The sequence below is a fragment of the Astyanax mexicanus genome, chromosome 6 (genome assembly GCF_023375975.1).
Source record: "Astyanax mexicanus isolate ESR-SI-001 chromosome 6, AstMex3_surface, whole genome shotgun sequence".
Classification (NCBI taxonomy): domain Eukaryota; kingdom Metazoa; phylum Chordata; class Actinopteri; order Characiformes; family Acestrorhamphidae; genus Astyanax; species Astyanax mexicanus.
In genome coordinates this window covers 14,191,704-14,216,579 of record NC_064413.1, presented here as the reverse complement: position 1 = coordinate 14,216,579, position 24,876 = coordinate 14,191,704, and the positions used below count along the sequence as shown (strand labels likewise).

Genomic DNA, 24,876 nt, shown 5'->3' with positions numbered 1-24,876 from the left:
ATATCAGTGGTGCCTGGACTTGTAACATCTTTTTGTATAGAACAGGCAACATCGTTTTCTGGACACACAAATTGTTTAAAAATCATTTCCCACCAAATAATTTTGTGCATAAAAATATATTGAAAAGGAAAAATCTGTTCAGGTCAACTATTCATAAAATAACATTTTAATCTCAAGGTTAAAGCATCTCTATGCTGTGCTCTTCACTTCGTTCTGCTTCTAATTCATAAATTGTGTGCATATCGTGTGTAGTACCTGTTTAGGGATGTCCCATGTTAGCCTTTGTGGCTGCGGTAGAGAAGGGTTGACGTCTCCTTTGCAGTGGCCTTCCTCGTTATAACCCAACTGAAAGCTATCTGTAGCGAGAGCGTACTGAGGGGAAGAAGGAGGGGAGGGAACAGAGAAAGAATTTTCAACTTCTACTCATCCCTCAGTACACTCACTAATTCAAACAGAATTGTTTAATGTGTGCACTTGTATAGTATCTGTTTTAACACATCCAATATATCAGTCTTACCTCCCACATATGAGAGACAATAGGAGCATCTGCCCAGGAGTGCTCAGCATTGAGGCCATTCTTTCCGTTCTTAAAGATCACCACTGAGAATGACTTATCAAACCACCTAGTAGTAAGAAGCAGATTATTATTACAACATAGTTAATCAGTATGACTAAAGACTTTAAATTAATGTGTATCACAAATGTATTCAATACATAGGAAATTAAAAACATCAGACCAAATCACATCGACGTCAGTTCCCCAACATTAATCTATACAATGGTTAGTAAATTTAGCTGGTATTAGGGGGAGCTGGAAGAAGTTGATACTTTTCTCCTCCAACTCCAACTGTAACCCATGACTATAACCAAGCCTTACCTCAGAACTATGTAAGCGCTTAACAAGCTCACCTGTCATAGCATTTTCCATGTAGGAGGGACTTGGCATAACGATCAACATTAGCAGCTGGATCATCTCCCATCATGCCCTGCTCATCATCGTCCAGAGTAACAAAGAAGGCAGCCTTTTCAATGCAGTCCAAAGATCTCTTGTTCACACCAGAGCTGAAGAACTCCTTTCTGGCCTTAGCCCAGGGAATTCTAGGAAATTAATTTTAAATTGTTGTTAGACATGTAGTTAAACATGTAGAATTGAAGAAAGATAAATTCACTACCTGTTTCAGGCAAGGTACATTCTGTGTAGTTTTGAATTGCGCATTTATAAATGAATGGTCGTAATATTTCCTGGGAATTTTTTGTTTCAATTTGTTTCTGGTGGACTTTTCCATAACCCTGTGGATGTGTGTATATTGTGGCAAAAAATAAACTAAATATTAACCAAAATGAGTTGATAATAATAATAAAAAAACAGCCCAGCACACTACATAACTGGCTCAACACAGCACTTGTATAAAAATCTAAAAATTACAAGAAAATATTAATAATGGTCCTACAGCGTAGAATGTTCTTTTCATTAATCATATGGTTTGTGTCAGTAATTGCAACATTTCATAATAAAAGTACATCAATTAACATTAATTCAGACAGTAACATTATTAAATGGTTAAGTAATGTCATAGCTATTTATTAACTAATTTTAAATGTTAGGGAATGTTTTAATTACTTAAAAGACTGTAATGATTAATAATGTCAAAACTAATATCAACTAATATTTGTGAAGTTGTGCTTCTTGTCCCGCAGTTTGAGATATTGACAGTTTCAGCTCCAGACACCATAGCAACCACTTAACACCACAGCGACCACCACAGACATCAAAGCATCACCCTAGCAACTGTCTAGCAACCACGTAGCAAAACCAAAGCAAATGGTGGGAGACATTTTATCGGTCCCCATCCTGCGTTTCCTTCAGGAAATGCACTTTCATAGTTGATAATTCAGTTGTAGGTACTTATACTTAATGTACCTTTATTGTAAAGTGTTACTGTACAGATCCATATGGTACATAAGGTGCTTTGCCTCTAAAACTAAAGTAAATTATTCAGATATACAAAACAACATACAGAATATACTGAAAGTCTTGTGTGTGTGTGTGTGTGTGTGTGTGTGTATAGGCTAATGTCTGTGTGTACCTGTCTCCTGCAGTGAAAGCTCCCAGTTTCTCCTCTCCTGGTGCTGGGGGGGACGGGTCGTCAAGGATACGCTGGATCTGGTATTCTATCTCCCGTGGGGACAGCATCCGGCCGGCCTGGTACAGCCACAGGCGGAAATAGCGCCCCCTGTGATACACTGCCACATACTCGCTGTCCTGCCAATGTACCACTGTGTCTACAGAAGGAGAGGCAAACACAAATTAACAGGTTAATTTTAAACAAACAGACACAGAGCTGTTGGATAATATATAAAAAAGAAAATGATTCTATTAGTATTTTTATTTTTAATTTTTGAATTTATTAATTAAACAACATCATTTATCTAGTGAGGAAAACATGTGCATCCTAGACATCTATTCATCAATATAAGCAAGCTAAAGAACATTTCACACACATATGCAAACAATTGCATGTTTTATGTTATTAAATGAATAATAATAATAATAAGATTTCTGCATTCGAAAACTGCTTTTATTGCTATCCCATCTTTGTTGTTTCTAATAAAATTTAGTTAAAATAAAATAAATAATTACAAAATTCAATTTATTATCTGATTTTGTGAAATTGGCAAAAATTAGTGTATTATTTTTACTACACATAATTTGTGATAATGTGCGCAAATGGAAAATTTAAGATCACACAGAATTGTGTCAGTATATTTTCCATGTGCTTGTGGGAGTACCTCTGATAATTCCAGGAATTCGACAAGTGTCAAACAGCCTCTGATACTGATAGGAACAGCAAGGAATACAGGACCTTAACAACCACTGAACAGAGAGAGGGAGAAAGGGAGGGAGGATGTAGGAGAAAATGGCCCAAATGGAACAGATGGACAGATAAAAGGGTGGTGGTGATGGCATGAACATAAAGCGTGTATGAAAGAATAAATGAGAAAATAAGCAGGAGAAAAGGATCAAACTCCAGGGAACAGAAGACAAATGAGGTAGTGGATGTTTTAAACAGATGAAGGTGCAAGAACATGGAAGAAAGGCATAAATAGAGAAAGACAAGAAGCTGTCAGGTTGTAGCAGAATAGCATTAAAACCATTTAACCGAGGAAATACAAACACACACACAAACACACACACACACACACACACACGAAAGTCAGACAACACACATGCTCACAATTTTTTTTGCAGCTGATGGGGATGACCATCTCTCTCTCTCTCTATGTCCTTCTCTCTTGCAGGTCCTTTATTCAATATACAGCAATCAAGCATATCATTGTGACTACTTCTTTTTCTACACCATTTTTCATCTTTTCAGCACCACTGAGCAATTAGGAACACTTTGCAGTTCTAGTTCTTCAATGGTCAGGACCCCACAGGACCACCACAGATTGGGTACTATTTGGGCGATGAGACATTATTAGCACTGCAGTGACCCTGGATGCAGACGAGCATCTGTCTGTACATCTATATCTAGGTGGAGCAGTTCACTGTTTAAAACCTCCAGCAACATCCACACACCCAAATTTATACACTGACTTTGTGACCTTTTACTATTTCTTAAATTAGAAAAGATTAAGCATTTGCCTAGAGGATCAACTAAAAAAAAATACAAAATTTGAAACCCAGTGTTATCTCACTTTGAAAATATGCAAACCACCTTAGACGAACTGAAGTTCCAACATTATTCTCATAGCACATCTTAGTGTGCAGAATTATTAACCAATTTTTTTTTAGTATTTTAACAATATTTAAAAAATTTTTAAACAATATATTTATTTTATTTTGGGAAATTCATGTAAAAATGCTATTTGATGCTTGTCTTTTAAAAACCTGTTCAGTTTAAAAAATAAAATAAACATCAGCTGTATCTGATCGACCTCATACCAAAACAACATACACCAACATGCCTCCACATCAGTACAGTCACTGCAGTATTAAGAAAGATCCACCACCCAAAGAATAGCTGCTCTGTGGTGGTCCTGACCAATGAAAAACAAAGTAAAAGGAGGATAACTGAGTATCTAGAGAAACAGAAGTACTACCGTCTGTAATTATAGAAGTACAGAGTGCTACCATATGATTAGTGCAGCTGAAAAAAATCTGTAAAAACAATATAGTCATAATGAAATGAATGATTGATGTAAACTCCCTACTTTGTTTGTAACCTTGATGCACGTGTGGATGATGTAATTCCAAATGATCTTTTCTACAGTACGGCAAGTGAACCAGTGCACAGTGCACCAATTAAATGTGATACTGTATAGCTCTGCAAGGCTCTGCACACACCCATCTTATACCAGTAGAAAAGACCGGATTGAAACAGGTCAGTCTTTCCCACCTTAATTTGCACTTTAATCTCGAACCTGTCAGTTCAGACCAGTTTTTGGCGTGTTGCAGGTCCCATACTAAAGCATTACTGTGTGTGTTTGTGTGTACCAGTGAAGGGTGTGTAGACTGTGTGTGCATGTGTGCGCATGTGTACGTTACCGGTCTCCTCTCCTGGAATGCGTGTGGTGTTGAAAATCCTCTCACACTGAGCTGCACACAATGGAATAAAGGTACCAGGAATACGACTCTGGGAGAAGGAAAGAGATGTAGGCAGGCAGGTGATGACAGGAGAGACCAAGAGGGAATAAAAAAGGAGAAAAGAAAATAATTGAGAAAAAAAGAGGGGAACACATACAAAACTCAGCAACAGGCAACAATAAATAAAAAAAATAAATAAACAAAGAAAAACATCAAATATATACATCCAGGGGAAAAAACGGACAACTATGAGATGACTCAAATCATGCACACAAGTTCACACCCATACAAACATACTTCTACCTTTTTAGATACATATACACATACATATACATACATATATACATACATACATATATATGTTTGCAACAATTCATGTTCTGGAATGCTTGTATTATCAGGAAGGATTTGCAAGCTTGAATTTAATCATCTAGTATCTTTTAATTCATGCCTGCTGTGCCATATATATATATATACACACACATACATATATTAATATATATACATACATACACATACATACATACATACATTATATATATATATATATATATATATATATATATATATATATATATATATATATATACATATATATATATATATATATATATATATATATATATATGGCACAGCAGGCATGAATTAAAAGATACTAGAAGATTAAATTCAAGCTTGCAAATCCTTCCTGATAATACAAGCATTCCAGAACATGAATTGTTGCAAACATTCTTGTGTCTTTTTGAAATAATGTCTCTCTTTAGAAAAGTGTGCAAGTTACAGCCCTTTTCAATCAAATCACATGCACATATTTTTTATTTTACATAATTCAAATAGTCCAATATAGATTTTCACCAACATAAAATTAAAGTAAACCACACAAAATATATAAATTATATTCTCAAATTAATCTCAAATTAATAAAAATGTATTGTAGCTACACCGTCTACAAAGATAAATCACTGAGGCCCTTTTAAACTGGTTATGAAGTTTATTTTAAGTTTATTTGACAGTAAGTGGACTCACAGGTTTGATTTCCTCCTTGTTCAGCCGTCTGCGATACATGAGGACAGCATGCAGAGTGTTCCCTGCTCTTGCCGCCTGGATCGGTGTTGGGGTCACATACAGGAAGTCCTGATAAAACCAAAATTAAATAATGGTTTAACATTTGAAATGTATCTATTTAACTCATTTTATGTTGCCTGTGTGTAAAACGCACCATGCCGTAGTAGTTGCTGTTCACCATGATGGGACCTCGTCCTCTCAGGTAGATGTACTCCTCCCACCAGTCGCTCACCTGTTTTGGACAGACACAGTTTCTGTTACAAATAAAAGCAATTTAAGTGTGCATGCCACCAAACCGTGCAAGCAGTACCGTTGTGTATTGTTACACCCCAAATAATATGTAATAACATAATTTAACCCACGATATACACTGAACAAAAATATAAAGGCAACACTTTTGGCTTTGCTCCCATTTTTTATGAGCTGAACTCAAAGATCTAAGACTTTTCCTATGCACAGGAGAAGATGCTGGATGTGTAAAGGGCTGTCGCAGTGAAATAATTTCCTCTGCAGTCATATATGGTGGCTCAACACTGCGATATGTGGTATGACGCGAAATGCCTTCAATTTAGAGCTATATAAATGTTTTTCTAAATACTTTTTCACATGCTTTGAACACTAAGGCTAATATAATATATTTTTTGTTTACGGGCTAACAAGTTTCAAATGTGCTTTACTCACCTAAATACTTTTTTTTTAGGAGAGATAAGTGTGGCGCAATCCAGGGCTCCTCAGGACAACGAAGTATTTGGAGCAGCGGGACATCAGCGTGAATTGCGCATTTAAAGTGGCGCTCTGAGCTGAGTGGACGGCTTGGATTAAAAGCGCCAGATATCATTTCATTAAGTGTATTTAAATAATAATTGAAATAACAGCCGAATTTTGCCTCCCTTATTTTATAATAAGGCCCTTGTGTGGGGGAAAATGTCAATTTTACGGTTGTGGCAGTTATGTTCCACACGCCGCAATTTTATAGAGATTTTGCTATACCGTGGTTATCGCGACAGCCCTAGAGGTGTAGGTCCTGAGCTGGCGTGGTTACATGTGGTCTGCGGTTGTGAGGTTGGTTGGGTGTAGGGCCAAATTCTCTAAAGCCCCCTTAGAGACGGCTTACGGTGGAGTAAATGGACATTCAATTCACCCTCAAAACTTGCAGCATCTGTGGCATTGTGCTTTGTGACAAAATTGCACATTTTAGAGCGGCCTTTTATTATGGCCAGCCCAAGGTACACCTGCGTAATTATCACTGTGTCTAATTAGCATCTTAATACGTCACACCTGTGACTGGTCAATGGTTCATCTTAGACCCAATTGTAAACAAAATTTGAGAGAAAAAGGCCTTTTTGTACATAAGAAAAGTCTTAGATCTTTGAGTTTAGCTCACGAAAAATGGGAGCAAAACCAAAAGTGTTGCGTTTATATTTTTGTTCCGTGTAGGATACAGTAAATTATTGCAGTTTTCATCTGGACTGCTTTTTTTATATTTCAGACGTATGCAGTAAATATGCAGTATTAAAGCTCAATCCAGCATAGTTGTAAGGATCAGAATCTAGCTTTCTGACACAGCTTAAGCATTAGCAAAAATATCTGGCTAACTAAGCCCCATTAAATAGATGACAAGCAAGTACTTACATAGTTGGAGGCCCACAACGCCTTGAGCTTGAGGTACCACTGCAGCCGGCTGCCTAGACTGTCCTCAAACTCTTTAGCTAGATTGGTCATCCTCTCAAACTCAGAATCACTCTTCAGTGGGCGCACTGACTCTAAATACTGCAGAAAGAGAGAGATAAAATCTTAAACAAAGGCTGGACAATATATATATATAAAAAAAAAAAACAGTCTTAAGAGAAATGTGATACAGAGTATAACTGTGTATCTGTGTAGAGTTGGCTGCCATCCCTTTAAAAATTAAACAAATTTCTACACACAAATTACATATTATTCAGGAAACAAATCACATACAGGTTTACATTTTCAAGATATCACAATTTTGTCATTTTTATTCTGTGTAAACACATCAATACATCAATATTAGTACATCTAACTAAGATGTACTAATGAGGCAAGGACTCTAATAAAGAACACAATCATAATTATGCCCTCACCCTCTTCACAGTGTCTTTGATGGCAGGTACTGGCAGATTAGGCAGGGAGCCCTGGTAGCTGTAGAGTAGAGGCTGCCGACCAGAGAAGATCCTTACCAACATCTAAAATAAAGACGCACATTACATAGACCTTAACAACAATTTATTCAGTGAAAAGTGTTTTGTCTATTTTTACGACACACATTAACTTATTAACAATTTTGAGGAAGTTATTGTGTTAAAACTGAAGGAAAAACCATACTGACCACCCAGACTTTTGTGGTGGTGGACACATTGCCATGCTGCTCGAACATCCAGCGGTGGTATGAAAGGAGCTGCTTCAGACACAGCTTCATAGTGAAGATCAAAGACAGCCACAGCAGAGTACTGAACAGCACAGCAGACACGACTGTCTGGCACTGCATACTCATTGAACCACTGCAGAGCGGAATACAAAAAAATAATTTGTGGATATTGAAGTAAATTAATTTAAAGAATCTCAACTATTGTGGTAAAAATGCAATCAGGGCAATACATCTACATTTGCAATTAACTACATTAGATTCACAGAAAAAGGCCAATGCTAATGATACTTAAACCAAAGACCTATACAAATATGAAATTTTGCAGAATGAGTAGAAACAAGGAGATTATACAGAAACCATCTGTATCAATACAAGTACTGTGTTTTTATGTTATTCAAGGGCAATTTACTTAATGTATTTTACTTACTTCCTCTTATTCTGACTAATATTATGAACAGTGTGACACAAAATTCATATCTCCTTGCCATGAGCACCCTGGCCAGTGTTCAACATCACAAGATAACATCTCAGATATCAACAGATAACATCACACCACTTGACTGTGTTCCCAAGCTGCCCACTAAGTTAAAACTTAATGATCAAACTACATACTGCTATCCCATGACTTCTGGCATGCCAATGTATTAATTCATTAAAAAGTAACTAATACAATGCGTTTGCTAGAAACAGGGCTTGTAATTCTTCAGTGAGCACTTTAGAAGCACCTGTTTATTCACTAATGTATGTAAAGGCAGATTTCAATGCTCGAGGTAAATCCCAAAACTTTTGTCCATATACTGAACATCCATTATATCTACTTTGATGTTTCTACATACAAAATCTTACAGAAGTATTCAATCCCCTTTTTAAACGTTGGTTTGCATTACTGATTACTGAGAACAACAATAGTTAGTTAATATAACTCACCTTCAGCTTTGTACAGAAAGTGTAAGAAAATGTACAAAACTGAAGGAAAAAGATTAAAAATATATATTTTGAATACAGCTTGCTTACAATTGTCCTTCTGACCTGTGATAAATATTTTATATGTTTCTGAATCTGCCCCCCCCCTTATTTAAGTTCCACTTGAAAAACTGTGAAACAGATATAAAGATGTCAAAATAAAGCAACGTTTTATCAAGGCCGTCCCTCAATGTCAGCATCAAAGCATTGATGAGACTTGTGATAAAAGCCAGACAGAGGCTAACAATCAGTTCAAAGAAGCTACAGAGTTGAGTAGCGAGTGAAGATGCTCCAGCAAACTATATCAAAAGCACTACAACTGGGCTATATTACTTAAGAAAATATACATCAAAGCACAAATGGTGGTTGCAGTTAGATGAAACAAAAAAAGCATTTTGGACCAAAATTTCCCTATATGAAACATTAAATGCCTATATAAAAACACTGCCCATTCCACAACAAGAATTATCCCTAAAGTTAAGTACGGGGTGAAAGCAACCCACCATGTTGTGGGGATGCTTTTGCACAGTGGAGACTGGGAAGCTTGGTCAAATTGAACCACACATGAATGGTACACAATAAAGGAAGATATTTGCATGACAAACTGCTTTAGCATGCAAAAATAAAGCATGTGGGAAAGTTCATTTTCCAACAGGACAATGATCCCACAACAGCAAGTGGAAGAAGAAAAAATGTTAATGTTTTACAATGGCAAATCAAAGTCCAGACCTTAATCTAATAAGAAATCTGTCAAACTACTTGCAAAGTGCTTTGCTCAATCATCATCCAACAAACCTATACAACCCTGAGTCTCAATATTGGTCACAATTACTCCCAAACTGTGAGCAAATCTAGTAAGAAATTCACTCAAAGATTTAAATCTTTTTTTGCAACAAAAGCCAGTTCTATTCAGTTTCGGCAGGAAATAAGTTCTTTGACTCATGTTTGTTTTTTAATGGCTCACTTCATGTTTGCACCAGATACCTTTTTTAAACAAGCTTTTGGGTCACCTAAGGTTTTGTGTGGTTCTAACCCTAAGTCTGCATTTGAAAGTGTGGACCATGCATTCAATCAATGTATGATATATCACGTCAAACAAACAAAGCAATGCTTTATTTGTGCGTTTGTTACAATTTATATTCTGTTTTTGACTGAAAAAACAATGCAATCCATAATCTGAACATGAATATATTAACTGTAATTGTTCATATAAACTGCAGCTGCACCTAATTAATCAGCTACAAAGAACCAAAAATGGCACAATGCCTACTGAGATTAAAATCAGAGTAATGTAAAGTTAAATTCTAGTTTGTATTTATACACTGAATGGTGAGATGGTGCTGTGTTATTTGGCATTTACCTGGCAGGCAGATGCTCCTGGATTTTGGCGATGAGCCCCATGGAGGGATCAGAGCGTGTGTACATGGTGGCCAGGATTGCTATGACCACAAACAGCCAGGATGAAGGGCTTGCAGGATACACACCTGTTATTACATTGTTCTGAGGAGACAAAAAAAAAAGGATCATAAGATGGTCATTCATGTAACAATAACAATAAATATAATGATCCGTTTTATTTTTTGCCATTTTTGTCAGACCAGAGCAATAATAGCAGTAACACAAAATAGAGATAACTAGATGTTTATTAAGCAGATTTCTATATGTTTTTTTTTTCACATACTGAATTTTGTCACAGCATTTTACCTTGTGGTGCTTTCATATGGCAAAACTGATCTGGGAAATGTAACACTTAATATCAGGAAAAAAAAAACAACTTGATTTGACCTTTAAAATGTTTTAATATTAAATAAAAGCAAAGGAAATATTAAACATGGGCAGGTTCAACCAGTGCATTAAAACTAGTATACTTAATAGGGAGAGGTTATTGGTTTTGCCAAAATACAGCACCTCCTTATAATGTTTACTCTCTCCAAGCCACACCCAAAAAAATACCAGTATGTGTGCAACATTGTTGTGCTCGTTGTTTGGTGGTTGAACCTTATTGCCAGATTAAGGTAAAAAATAATCGAAATAAATAAATCAGAAACAAATAACAAAATAAATAAACAAAAATGTCAGTGTGTGAGGAGTGTGAGGAGGATAAACAATTTGATTTATCGAATTACAGTTTTAATGCAATTATCAATTTTCAACAATATGGTACATCTTTATATATAGAACCTGAGGGAATTTCAGTAGATATTCTGCACATTTCAGACATATAAGCAGGTTATTTATTGCACCTTGTTCAATATAACAGCTGCTTGTAAAGTTGAAGGAAGCTATGAAATATAATAAATAGGGCTATAAAAATATTATTGAAAGGGTTATTGGGGGCAGAAATCAGTACAGGTTGGTTATATAAGTGAGCATATTTACGTCCTCTCTGCGGAGAATACACAGCGCCGTCACAGTTTCTTAAAGAAAATAGGCTTCTTCCGTGTTGTACTGTTTTTTAACATCATTTTAACATCATCATTTAGCTCATTCCAACTATTTGGAAATGTAGTTAAAAGCTCTGTTTTATTGCTGTAAGGTTACTTTCTAAAAAACGTGGGATTTAAAATCAGGTCTGCGCTCATAATAACAGTTCATGGGGCATGGAGAGTTAGGCTGGATTTTTTGTCCAACCTAAGCTCTAGATTAATTATTAAAATAATATACTATTAGTTAATATATTAACATTAAATATGAGCAATTTTAAGCAGTGAGCCGACTCCGAAGAACAGGCTGTAAGGTGGCTGATGTTGGAATACACATTCCTGCGGTATTGACACTCTTGTGTTTATTTACTATCAGCATAAATTACCGTGGATGTAATTAGGGGAATCTGTACTAGGTTTGTCTGGCACCTGTGTGGCAGTAATGTGGCATTTGGCCCCGGCCAATATCGGTATCGGCAATCGAAATCTTTCATGCAAGTTTCATTGTGCATGCATGGTTTTGACCCCCTTAAAGCAAGCTTTGTGTTGCTTCTGGGTTTTTTCTGTTTAAATAAGTCATTGACAAAAATGACAGAATTTACAGCAGTAATAACTATGGAACTGCCTGTGTTGTGTGCTGTGTACGTGCAGCATGACTGACGGTTAAGCACACACAGGTCCTTTTTGCAGACTGGTTGACAGATAAGCAGATACACCATCTTGGGCCCTGCTTCCCATAAGCAGGGAGTGTTAAGATTATCAGACCACACCCAGAACTTTCTCAAAGATGTCAGATGAGTGCATTTTATTCTTCATTCTTCAAGTGTTTTTATCATATTTCTGCATTTTTACAGGCTGAAAAGTCCAGCCTCAATTTAAAAAAAAGTTGAGACACTGTGTAAAATGTGCATAAATTGAATAAAATGTAAATATATCAAAATGAACAATTTTGCAAATCTCATAGACCTACATTTTATTCATGACAAAAACACAGAACACATCGGATGTTGAAAGTGAGATTTTTGAAAAACACGTCTCAAAAAAGCTGGGACAAGGGACAAGAAAAGGCTGGAAAAATAAGTGATTCAAATAAAAAACAGCTGTAATAGGAGCGATTTACAGAGTCTCTCAGAAGCAAAGATGGGCAGAGATTCAGCCATTTGCAAAAACTGTCTCTAAAAGATATGGAACAGTTTAAGAAAATTATACTCAATGTAAAATTACTGATGTATTCTATTGTGAAATAATTATCTTTGTATTTACATTTTACTCAGCATCTCAATTTGTTTTTGAAAGATGACTAAAGTAAGTCCTCACATATTTCTTTCCTTGGTGAAATAAAATCCCTTCTACAATCAAAAGTCACAGATATATAAGTAAACACTGCTGGTTAACCTCAAGATTCAAACCACTGGTTACAATCAACAACAGAAACACCAGAATAAACTTTTCTGGGAAACATCTAACAAAATTCTTTAAACAATTTAAACCATGATAAGCAGCATAATGACTAGCAAAGGAGAAGCAAAAGGAGTGATCCAAAACATCCCACATCAATCACTGCAGAAACATTTTAATGGAATGGGCTGTCAGGAGAACTGGGTCACTTGTGTTTATTGATGATTTCACTGCTCTATCTGAAGTGTATACAGCAATACTCACTGCTCTGGTTTAGTCGACACTGCAAAACTGCACAAGTTGCAAGTACAGAGGAAAGTGACCCTGATCATTCCAAGGCCAAACAAGGCCTTTTTTAAGCTAAATAAATTATATATTTTTCAGTAACCACATACATTACTAACAATAAATCAATAACTACAACGCTAGACCTTCTAAATTTTAGCTCACTATATTTCTTATAAAAAAGCCAAAGACTAACAAAAGGAAAAGATGACAAGCATATTAGGTCGATCTTTCTGGCAATGTGCAGTGAGTAAAGTAGCCCCATAACAGTTAATCTGGTCTTTCTGAATGTGAGAGCACTTAAAGGTGTCTAAAATGTGTTCATCATTTACGCTAAACATTACTGACTGAGACCTGGTTTGTTCTAAACATGCATGAGCTCTATTTAAAAAAATCTATTTTAAGTAAAGGCAGGCTTGATTGGTATGCCAGCATCTTAGCTAATAAAAAAAACATTAGTTATGGGACAATTCCATCTTTTAACTAGTGTATTTACTAAACAGAGTTACTGTTTACAGATTATCATCCACCTATTTTAATTCTCATGGTGACAACTTCTGCAAGATTCACATTCACCTGCTTTCTCTCAAAATGTCACTGAACCCTCTCAGTGATTCTTATAGGTTTCATAATCGTGCAATGTGTGTCTAATATACTAATAAAAATGCAGCAGAAAAACCCTTGACCGAGCAGAAAATAAAGACAACAGCAGGGAAAAAAGGCCTAGCAAAGCATCTCAAGGGAGAAAACTCAGATGACGTCTTGCTGACATTAATGCATTTCAGACTTCAGGCAGTCATCAAACACTGAGTGAATTGTTTGGTCAGCTTACAGAGATTTGAAGTACCATATTTTTCACACTATAAGGCACATCAGATTATAAGGCACACTATTAATAAACATCTATTTTCTCGTCTATTTTTTATACATAAGGCGCACCGGATTATGACTCGCATTATGCGACACTAGTAAGGAACAGGGGTGTCACCACACTTTCCTTCTAATTCAGCAGCTCTTGCTGCTGTGTGCTCAGAACTGTAGAGCTAAACTAAGTCAAGTAAAGAAAACTGTAATTCTTTATATATAAAAAAAATATATATATATTTTAAAGTCAAACGGGCACTGAATGTTAATCTACACAGATTTCTCTCCGGAAAAATGTTTATTTGGGTGAGTAAAGCGCTTCCATTTATTTACAGTAAATTTAGTTTTCCAGACAATGCCGCCAGACAGAGCTACACTGAGGAACCCTGAGTGTTCCGGTAAGCCAGGGAGATATTAGATAGCGGTTCGTCCCACATAGCTTATTTTAACAAAGTTTAATACAGTAAAAACTACAGTCCTATATACCCCCCTCTTATGGGTGAAAGACCTAATGAAACGAAGGTAATGCTAATGCTGCTCCAGCAGTGCTAGCAGGGGTAGGCAGCAGGCTACAGGCCAATAATACTCACCTGTGAGTGGCAAAATAGCTAGCGGTTAGTGCAGTTAGTGGCTAATGCTAATACTGCTCCTGTCTCAGTGCTGGAGAAATAAACTGAATCTCCTGTATAAGGCTGTACTTGAGCGGAGTGGCTTTACTGCTCTTTACAACCTGACTGGTCGGATTCATACATAAGACGCACTGGACTATAAGGTGCAATGTCGATTTTTGGGAAAATTAAAAGATTTAGTTTGCTTTATTGTGCAAAAAATATAGTATTACTTATTTGGCTTAAAACGCTTGCAATAACTGGAAACTGTTAAAACTTATAAATCTGTAAGTGTGTACAGTTTGCTGGAGGATTTCAAAGAAAAGATCTGATCAAAACAGCCTGCTTAGATACTTCTGAAAGCTAAAGCAGAAGTATCTTGAGTTATTGCCAGCTATGTCAGTCACTTAGCTCCATCTTGATATACCAAAGTAAACATTTAATTGCTATACATTAAAAACTGAACCGGGTTAAATATCTCCGCTTCAACATTTTTGCTGACCCACACTCCATAAATTATTTTAAATAGCTTCTTTAAACGTTAACAGGTTTGTTAACAACACAGAATTTACCTTTAAGCGTACGATGCGTTTTTTCCAGGAGCGAAGACCGGAAAGATAGACTTGTCTGAGTGCCTCATGAGACAGCTGCAAGTCTATTCCCTCTGGAGTTATAGTGAACTGGAACGCTACCGCCTGATGCGCCTCTGCCATCCCTACAGAATAAACACAAACACACACACAAAATCACTATAACATGCAAAGAAGACATAGAATCTGACCTTCTTATTTTCTTCACTGCCACACCCAAAGTAAGGACACAGTGATAACGCACAATAAAAATACCAAATACTAATCAAAAGCACTATAGTTCATTTTAAGAGTTTTCATTTTTTCAACATGAAATAATCTGTTATTCAGGACACTGATTTAGGAGCACAGACTGTCGCACCGATTTTGAACCAAGTAACCACCACTTCATAATGCATAGCACTGTTTTTCTCCAACTCTTTTTAGGGCCAATTCATACTTCATCAAATCTACACTGTGGCCTATGCATACTCAACACACAGTTGTACAGTGTAGCTTGATGTGCACTTTCCCAAAAATGTAACTACATGGTGAAACAGAGGCAGCAACTGCGATTGGACGGCGGACTTAACATTTCTGCCTTCACAATTAAACTGCAGAGGAAAGCCATCACATGAAAGCACATGTCCCCTTGTACCTTTTAAACCTAATAACTTGGTTGTGCCACACTTGGTGGAAACAACTTCAATCAAGATTTAACGATAACTGGTAATGAGTCTTTCACATCTCTGTGGAGGAATTTTGGTCCACTTCTTCTTTACAGAATTGTTTTAATTCAGACACATTGGACGATTTTCTAGCATAAACATGCTGTTTAAGATCATGCCACAGCACCTTACTACTACTGACTACTTTTACTTTTTAAGCCATTCAGAGGTGGACTTGTTTGTGTGCTTTGGGTCATTGTCCTGCTGCAGAACCCATGTACATTGAGCTTGAGGTCATTGAACAGATGGCCAGACAATCTCCTTCAGGATTTTCTCGTAAACAGCTGAATTCTTGGTTCTATCTATTACAGCAAGCTGTCCAGGCCCTGAAGCAGCAAAGCAGCCCCAGACCCTTACACTACACCCATTATGTTTTACGTTTAGCATGATGCTCTTTTTCTGAAATTAGGCTATGTGTTAATTTTATGCCAGATGTAACGAGACTAACACCTTCCACCAACACAATGTTCCACTTTTGCCATGTCAGTCCAAAGAATATTTACCCAAAGTCCTGGAGATCACCAAGATGTTTTTTGGAAAATGTGAGACGGGCTGTTGTGTTCTTTTTTGGTGTTTTTTGCCTTGGAATTCTCCCATGGAGACCATTTTTGACCAGTGGATCTTATTATTGAATCTTTAACACTGACCTTAAGTGAGGCAAGAGAGATCTGCAGTTCTTTAAATGTTGTTGTGGGTTCTTTTGTGACCTCCTGGATGAGTTGTCCATGACCTTTTGGAATTATTTTAGTTGGCCTGCCACTCCTGGTAAGGTTTACCAGTGTTCCATGTTTTTTTCCATTTGTGGAAAAATAGCTCTCATTGTGGTCAGCTGTGAGTTCCAAAGCCTTACAAATGACTTGGTAACCTTTTCTAAACTAATCGGTTTTTGAATTCCTTCAGATTAAAACATAAAATGTTGCTTTTCGAGATCTTTTATCTGCTTCATGTTGTCAGACAGGTTCTATTTAAGTGATTTCTGGATTCTACACGTCTGGTTGTGGTTAGTGAAATTGAACTCAGCTTTCCAAAAAGTGTTAATTTATGGGGGCAAACACTTTTTCACACAAGTTGGTTTGGATAGTTTTTTCTCTTAAGAAATAAAATCATTATTTAATAAGTACTCTTTATATTTACTTAGGTTATAATGTTTAATATTTGTTTAATAATGTTTGCTTTTGAAAAATTACAAAAATGCAAAAGTATGTGGAATATTGGATATCGGCATCGGCCCAGAACGTCCACATCGGTGCACCACTACTTTTTTGTGTTTTGTTGTTTATGATAGATGTGCTATCTAACTATGACCTGCTGTGCAGAACTGTACCCTTGCCAATATAAGATTGTCAAATTTCTTCTGTTTATGACTGTCACAACAGCTAATGTTAGCATGCTAACAGGACCAAAACTGGATGGTTACCAGAATTTGGGAACAGCCCCAGTCACACACATTTCCAATGGTAACTCTAATGCAAATGTCTATTGTGAATGTGACTCTGAAGGAAAAGCCTGAGCTTGCTCGGCTTGTTTTGCTTGCTGTGTTTGTTGCTCCTTGTGACGATTCATCAATCTCCTGAAAACTGATCCAAACCAGGACAGTCAGGTCAGACAAAAGAGTTTCAGATTTCACTTACTTAAAAGAAATAATACAGAGCTCAACTGCACAAGCACTACCCTGCGATATTAAATATTCATAAAGCCCAACTGTGCATTAATAGGAAATGCCTTTAGAGAGGCTAGTGGGTGTTGATGGGCAATTTGCTGCAGTAAGAACGTAGCATTTTACCATATCGTCTTTGGGTGGAGGATAACCATCAGTTTGAAAGTAAACGTGTTGAGAGCAAATCTGTGTGTGTGTGTGTGTGTGATTTCATCTAAAAAATTTTGACTCTAACGGAAATCAGATCTCCCCTGGGAAACACGCTCTCGTCTCTTATGTGCCTCTCACTCTTAAAAAAAACGGAAACACACATGGACAGAGAACCAAAAAAAGGATCTCTCAGCGGATATCTCCACATCCAGTTATGTAACTATGGCAACGAAGAATCTCTATAGCAACAACACAGGAGGTTTCTTCGCACATCCCTCACCGTCTGGACGAACAGTCACGCACAACTATTTAAAACTGTTTGGTCTGCTTCAGCAGTTTTTTTAAACAAAAAAAATAAAAAAAAACACTCAAGCAAGAAGATCCAAGTCAGCTGGGCTTGCAGCGGAGGATACCAATAATCTTGGCTTACATCATCAGCATTTCCCAATCCTACTCACAGAGCCATCCTACACTCAACACTTTCCTGCTCCAAAATCCAACCCAACCCATAAGCTCATTACCTTTCAAAAGCTTTTATCTGCTTTTGTCTGACTGCAGGACTAGAAATACTGGCTTACAAAAACACCACTGGGTAATTTACATGGTGATGATGGAAAAACTGGAAATCCTAACATGAAAGCATGTGTTGTGGTTCAGATCTCTATAACATGTAAGCAATAGAGCATGTTGATATAGACTTGTAGGCTATTAAAAAGCAGCCTTGTGACCAGAAGGTGGCTAGGTTAATCCCCTGTACCAACAAGACCCCACTTAAATGCCCTAACCCCAACCCCCCCCTCACTCCTCCCACAAGGGTTGGGCAATTAATTGAGAAAAATAGAAAAAAAAACTTAAGAATAATATGGATATAGGTTGTCAATAAGAATTCAGTTTTTATTCTCTCTTAATTGATCTTAAAAACATATAACTGTGTGTATGAAATAAGTAAATAAGGTCTGAGGTTTTAAAATGGCCTTTCAATTCAAACTAGTTGCTAAAGTTGAATGCAAATTGCTAATATTGTCACAGTCACGCAAAATATGCATCTTATATTTTGTTGTCTTTCTTTGTCCTTTTAATTGAGAAAAAGAGGAAATGAACTTCAGGTAATATGAGTAAGATTAATACGGTTATAGGCTGTCAGAAGGGGTTAGTTTTTATTTTTATTGCTATTAAAAAACATAGGACATTATAGTGTGTGTAATTATCTGATGTAATTCAGCTCCATCTAGTCTGTGACATAGAAGCAACACAGAGATCAAGAAGTCAACAATGCAACTCGCAACAAAAAGAAAAATATCTTAGTTCCTTTTTTAAAATAAACCCTCATTTATCGCATCAACCAAGTATATCCAATTAATCACAATATTGATCAACTAGCTGAAATCCAGGGGTGTGTGCTCCCTCTCCTTCCAGGAGGGCCTGGAGGGACAGCCATTTTCACAGTTTGTGCTTTTCCTGCTCAGACACACCTGATTCCACTCACCTGTTAATTGCCAGGTTCAGTAGGTCTGTTAGAGCAGGGAAATCCATAATTTTTGCTGAACTCTGCCCTCCAGTGCACCCCTACCATAGAGTAGATGTGAATACATTGCAGATCTGAGTTAAATGCAGAGCCCAAATTCTCACAAATGGTGACTAAGTGGTTCTTCTTTTTAAAGAGAATGAGGTCCTAAAGCAACATGTTCAATCACACCCACAAACAAACAAACAAAAACACAAACAAACACACAAACAATTACACCAAACTAACCCTCTTCACAGTTGTAAACATAAGAGGTAAAAGACATTTCAGACTTTAAATCTCTAGTCACAGTATATACATTTTCAATTAAGGAGAAAGAACAACGAGGTCTCGCCTAACTGGCTTGGCAAAATTCTCCACACCCAGCAGGACCGGTTTCCAAAGGACTTGCCTCATGAAGCCACAAAATTAAGCTACTCTACAAAACCCAACTTAGAGCTATTTGTCAAAAAAAGCTGGTAGGGAGTGTAAATTATTACAACTTAACAAATTATCTGAGATGATTCATGTAACTGCCAAACTTTGCTGTATATGACCATATATCAAAGTCATGAAGTGCACTTAAAATGACTATAATATCATTTATTGCAATACTTTCTGGTATATATATATATATATATATATATATATATATATATATAGTCCAAAAAAGTTTTTGTGACAAGTCTAATATTACTATAAGGACTTAATGTGGATGCTTTTAAAATGTTATACAGTCTACTAGGTGGGTAGCAAGTAGGGGTGGGCGATATGGCTCTAAAATAATATCACGATATTTCAGGGTTTTTTTGCGATAACGATATACTTGGCGATATAGGAAAACAGAAAATAATTAATTAGTTTCAGGAATATAGTATAAGAGTATAACAGCATAATCATAATGTGGCAAAATGAATAATATAGCATAAAATAATATAATGCAGCAAAATATATTGCAGAATATTTAGTGCATGCATATAAACTGCAAACTAAAATAATTATACAATAAATACACCTAAAACTTCACAGTAAATAATAGACTACTTTTAAGACAGAACATCTCTATTATCATGATATGGATTTTTAATATCACGTTATTTCTGTGTCACGATAAATTGTATATGATATAATATTGCCCACCCCTAGTAGCAAGATGTCATTTCTGACAAAGTAACCTAGAAAGTTACATTTTTTACATACAGGTAGGGCTGGGAGGTTAATCTGATGAATCCGATTAATCAATTTAATGTTTTAATACAATTTTCACCGTGTTTAATATAGGGTGAAGGGTGCTGCTTACTATTCATAAAAACGTAATTAAAAATCTATTGTTGTTATGTAAGAACTAAAAAATCATAATGGCAAATCGCTCATATATTTAAGAATATCAGGAATTTTTTTTTTTGGGAGTAACTATTTGCACCAGGGTACAAGCAGCATTTGCAACACATGGAGATAAATTTCACCCCTAATTTAAAACTTTGCAGTGCGGTTAACAATAATCACTAGGAACTACTGAAGGTGAGCCTGGGATTTATACATTAGTGTGGCAGCTAAAAAATAACAAACCTCCTTTATTCTGTCCGCAGGCCTTGCGACTACAACCATTATAGCACGAACCTTAGGTGTATTATTGTGACTATACCACAGTTTCATTATCACTGTTTATTGAAAGTTTTTGAGTTAAAGAGGATGAGAAAATATGATCTGTTTGGTTATCAATAGTAGTATATTTTTATTGCTGCTCTGTTTATAGCAGTGCTGTTTGGCTTGTAAGGGCTGCATCGTTGCTAGGTTACCTGTATGTGGTGGAGTAATACATGGAGAGCTTCTGCTACAGTGCATTACTGGCTGATAAGGGCTCTCATAGAACGCCTCTCAGCCAATCACATTGCAGGGTTGGAACTAACTGTGGTATAATTAAGATCAATCAAACAAATATTCTAGTTGCTTTAGCCATTCTAGTCACTGAAGATAAGTTTTAGGAATGTAAACTGCTTATATTGTCACAGTCATGCAAAAACCTTGCATTTCAAATTTTGTTTTTTAAATTTGCCAGTTCTTTAAATTGTGTCCAGATTTCATGATGAATTAACTAAAACACATCACAATACTTGGAAGAACGGCTTTTTACACTGGATTCCACAGAAATATTTCTGGGTGCAGATTTCTGGTTACATTTTTTTTTACAATATCGTCCAGCCTTCATATAGGGTCTGCAACAGAAGCCTTAATGCCAGTAAAATTATCACATAAAAGTTATCACAGTCAGCTCCTACAGAGAGGAGAACTTGTGTTCGTTAGGTTATGGTTGAAGAATCTGAAATGGTTTGGTTCCTGTGCTCGTTTTTATTATCTAGGGCTGGTTACGTTAACTATGGTGATGATAACCTACTAACTGCTCATATTCAGTATAACCCAATTAGGAGAATCAATAATAACAGCACCACTAAAACACCCGCTGATACACCTTGTCTGACTGTCCATTACTCACAGCTAAACTTCATTCTGTTTCTCTGAGCTTCTGGGTTCAGACTTGTTCGGTCCCTGTCGTGTTTCTGGAGCTATTAAATAAATTATAAACACGCTCTGAACCGTTTCACTACACCGCGGCCGCGTAAACGTGTGTCTAACAGCGACCAAACCTCTCAGAAATATTCTCTACACTGCGTGGTGGTGGGGGGTAACCGCTAACGTTAGCCACTAGCCCGTGTGTGTGAATGGGGCTGAGTTCGTTAGCGCTAACTCACACCGGCTAGCGAGTCTCACAGCCCAGCCCAGCCCAGCAAGCCGGGCCCTGCTGCTGCAGCAGTGCTAACCACTGAACAGCCGCCAACACAACCCGCAACACACACCAACCCGCCGCCTAAACCCGCAGCGGGGCCCGCAGAGACAGAAACAACAGCCACGGTTCCGCTCCTACCTGAATCCCAGCGGCTCTTTCTGCTGTCCAATTTTGGGGAAATATTTTGAACGGCTCACGCGCATCAACTGACGTAGCCACCAGCATCCGAGGCGCGCTCCTCTCGACTCGTGAATCAGTCCAGATTCAGAATCGGTTCTTTTTCATTCAAGCGACTCACACGGACCAACTGAATCGAGCTTCGTTTGTAGCGTCTCTAGAAGGGTTGCCAGGTCTGTGGCTTTCCCGCCAAGTTAGGATAGATAAAGCCTTGTCAGGTGTTTCTCTTTTTAATTTACTTTTTATTTTTTTGTTGCAAATGAAAAAGAAACCTCGTTTTCAGATATGTTACTGTTTAAATGTGAATAATAATAATAATAATAATAATAATACTGTTAGTAATAGAAATAATAATAATAATTGTTGTAAAATTACTATTATTATTATTTGTAAAATTCGTTTATTATGATTATTTATTAGTATTTATTTATTTATTTATTTATTTATTTATTAATAATAGATTAATACTAATGGAAGTCAATTAAGTCAATGTTATTCATTTTTAATTTTTTACACTATATAAAAAAACCTATAAAAAGTCTAATAAAAAGATTCAAATGATCTCAGAGGTGACAGTGACATAATGGGGCTGTGCGAAAAAACTGACAATGTAATATATATTTTCCTTGTGATATACACTATTGGTGAAAAGTTTTCCCTTTATTTTTGCCTTAATATCTAATGTCTTAATATCTTGAAAACGACACAGAAACACAGATAACTCTGTAACTATTGAAAGTTTTTTTTCTCAGAAAAATACAGTTGACGCCAGAAAGAGGCAAGTACTGTTTCCTACACAAGAATACTCTTGGAAACTGGAAAAACCAGGTACAGGAACAGGTCTGGCTGACCCACATGGCAACACCTTTAGCTCAGCATAACATTGGATTGTGTAGAGAAGAATTAGAGGTCTGACAGGTGAAGTGTAGTAATGAAGTCATTGCTAAGATGAGAAAATAAAAAGCAGCTTGTCTGGTACATGCAGTACTGCTACTAGACTAATAAACTATAGGGGTGTTCTAAAACTTTTGACCAGTACGTTGTGATATTAGAACATAATTCAAGATGTCCACATTCCAACTTGTAATGCAATTAATAATTCTCTCTTACCCAAGATTGGAGTAAAATAAACAATATTTATTTTATTTATTTATAATATTTATTTATTATATCTAAAAAACAGACTACAGATTGGTAAATATATTATGAAAGTGTGAGTTTTCCTTTTGCATCAAGCAGCCAAAAAACAAAACATTTAATTTAACATTTATTTTTTTCTGTAGTGTGACTGTATTGTGCGCATGCTCGCATTGTAAAGACAATGCTAATATTTTTGTTAATTTATTTATTTGAATTGTGTGCTAGTTTTTTCCTCTCGCTGCACATCTGTATTAACCTGGCCACCTTGAAATATATGAGATAATAATTTCAGTTTGCTAGCTATATCTTCCCTTTTCTTTGCTTGTTCAAAAGTTCACACGTGGTTTTTGTGTACGTGTTCGCTCTCACGTGCTTTTCAGTCAGCATTCAAGTGTATCTCGGTCATAAAACCCTCATTACTCAGTTAAACGAACCACAACTGAACACCACGCTGTGATATTTTCTACGCTTCTTACATCAGATACGCTCTAGCAGCACGTTAACAAATCCACACATCACTGTGTAAACGAGGGCTCACACGCTTTAGTTAGCCCACATCTGAACACAGACCACGTCCATCACATGAATCAATAGGACTATAACTGCCTGTGGGTAAGGTATGAGCCGCGTGTGCGGTTCATTTGAACTTGTGAATCGGCTCGAGCGAATTATTGAAGATAAAAAAAAGGAAATGTTCTTATGAACACATTTATCACGATTCTGACTTTTTATTTAATAATAATAATAATAATAATAATAATAATAATAAGCATATGCCCCTAACAGTTACAGTTAAAAGAGTGTAAAGTAGTAAACAAAAAAAGTAATTACGAATAAAAATAAGGAAAATAAAATGGACAATGTTATACAGGTCTGGAAAAAAATAAGAGACCACTTAAAAATGATGACTTTCTTTCATTTTACCAAATTGAAAACCTCTGCAATATTATAAAGAGGAATATGGTTGACCACAAGCCATCAAACCAAGCTGAACTGCTTGACTTTTTGCACTAGGAGTGGCATAAAGTTATCCAAAAGCAGTGTGTAAGACTGGTGGAGAACATGCCATGAATGAAACAAGGGTTATACCACCAAATATTGATTTCTGAACTATTAAAACTTTATGAATATGAACTTGTTTCCTTTGCATTATTTGAGGTGTGACAGCTTTGCATCTTTTTTGCTTTTTTACCCACTTCTCATTTTCTGCAAATAAATGCCCGAAATGACAAAATTTATATTTGAAATTTGGGAGAAATGCTGACCGTAGTTTATAGAATAAAACAACAATGTTCATTTTACTCAAACATATACCTATAAATAGCAAAATCTGAGAATTTTTTTTCAGAGCTGTATGTTAACTATAAAACCACAGCATGATAAAAAATTAATAAATTGGGCGGTCGATTCGCTGAAGTGGGCGGTTCTATCGAATCGGTTCAGCAAAGTGAATCAAACTCCCCTCCCCCGCGGTCGGCTCTCACACTGATTCAGTCCATGTCAAAACGCGCTCGCATCTGATTGGACCGCAGGGCTGATTGTTGGCGAGATCGACCAATCAGATGTTACGTGGCGTTCGCCAC

At 36.5% G+C, this 24,876-nt stretch overlaps 1 protein-coding gene across 1 annotated transcript in view; it reads right to left on the bottom strand.

Moving 5' to 3' along the window:
• LOC103035972 (carnitine O-palmitoyltransferase 1, liver isoform) overlaps window positions 1-22,258 on the bottom strand; it is a 32,338-nt gene extending 10,080 nt beyond the window's left edge. The window contains exons 1-13 of the mRNA XM_007232946.4: window positions 22,115-22,258; window positions 15,156-15,298; window positions 10,366-10,505; window positions 8,004-8,175; window positions 7,759-7,860; window positions 7,286-7,423; window positions 5,808-5,885; window positions 5,615-5,722; window positions 4,550-4,637; window positions 2,088-2,283; window positions 910-1,098; window positions 518-623; window positions 256-372 (exon numbers count right to left, since the gene is read on the bottom strand). Of these exons, the coding sequence (XP_007233008.3) occupies window positions 256-372; window positions 518-623; window positions 910-1,098; window positions 2,088-2,283; window positions 4,550-4,637; window positions 5,615-5,722; window positions 5,808-5,885; window positions 7,286-7,423; window positions 7,759-7,860; window positions 8,004-8,175; window positions 10,366-10,505; window positions 15,156-15,296 (1,575 nt within the window). The 5' untranslated portion in view covers window positions 15,297-15,298; window positions 22,115-22,258. The remainder of the gene's footprint in view (window positions 1-255; window positions 373-517; window positions 624-909; window positions 1,099-2,087; window positions 2,284-4,549; window positions 4,638-5,614; window positions 5,723-5,807; window positions 5,886-7,285; window positions 7,424-7,758; window positions 7,861-8,003; window positions 8,176-10,365; window positions 10,506-15,155; window positions 15,299-22,114) is intronic.
• Window positions 22,259-24,876: the final 2,618 nt, after the last annotated feature.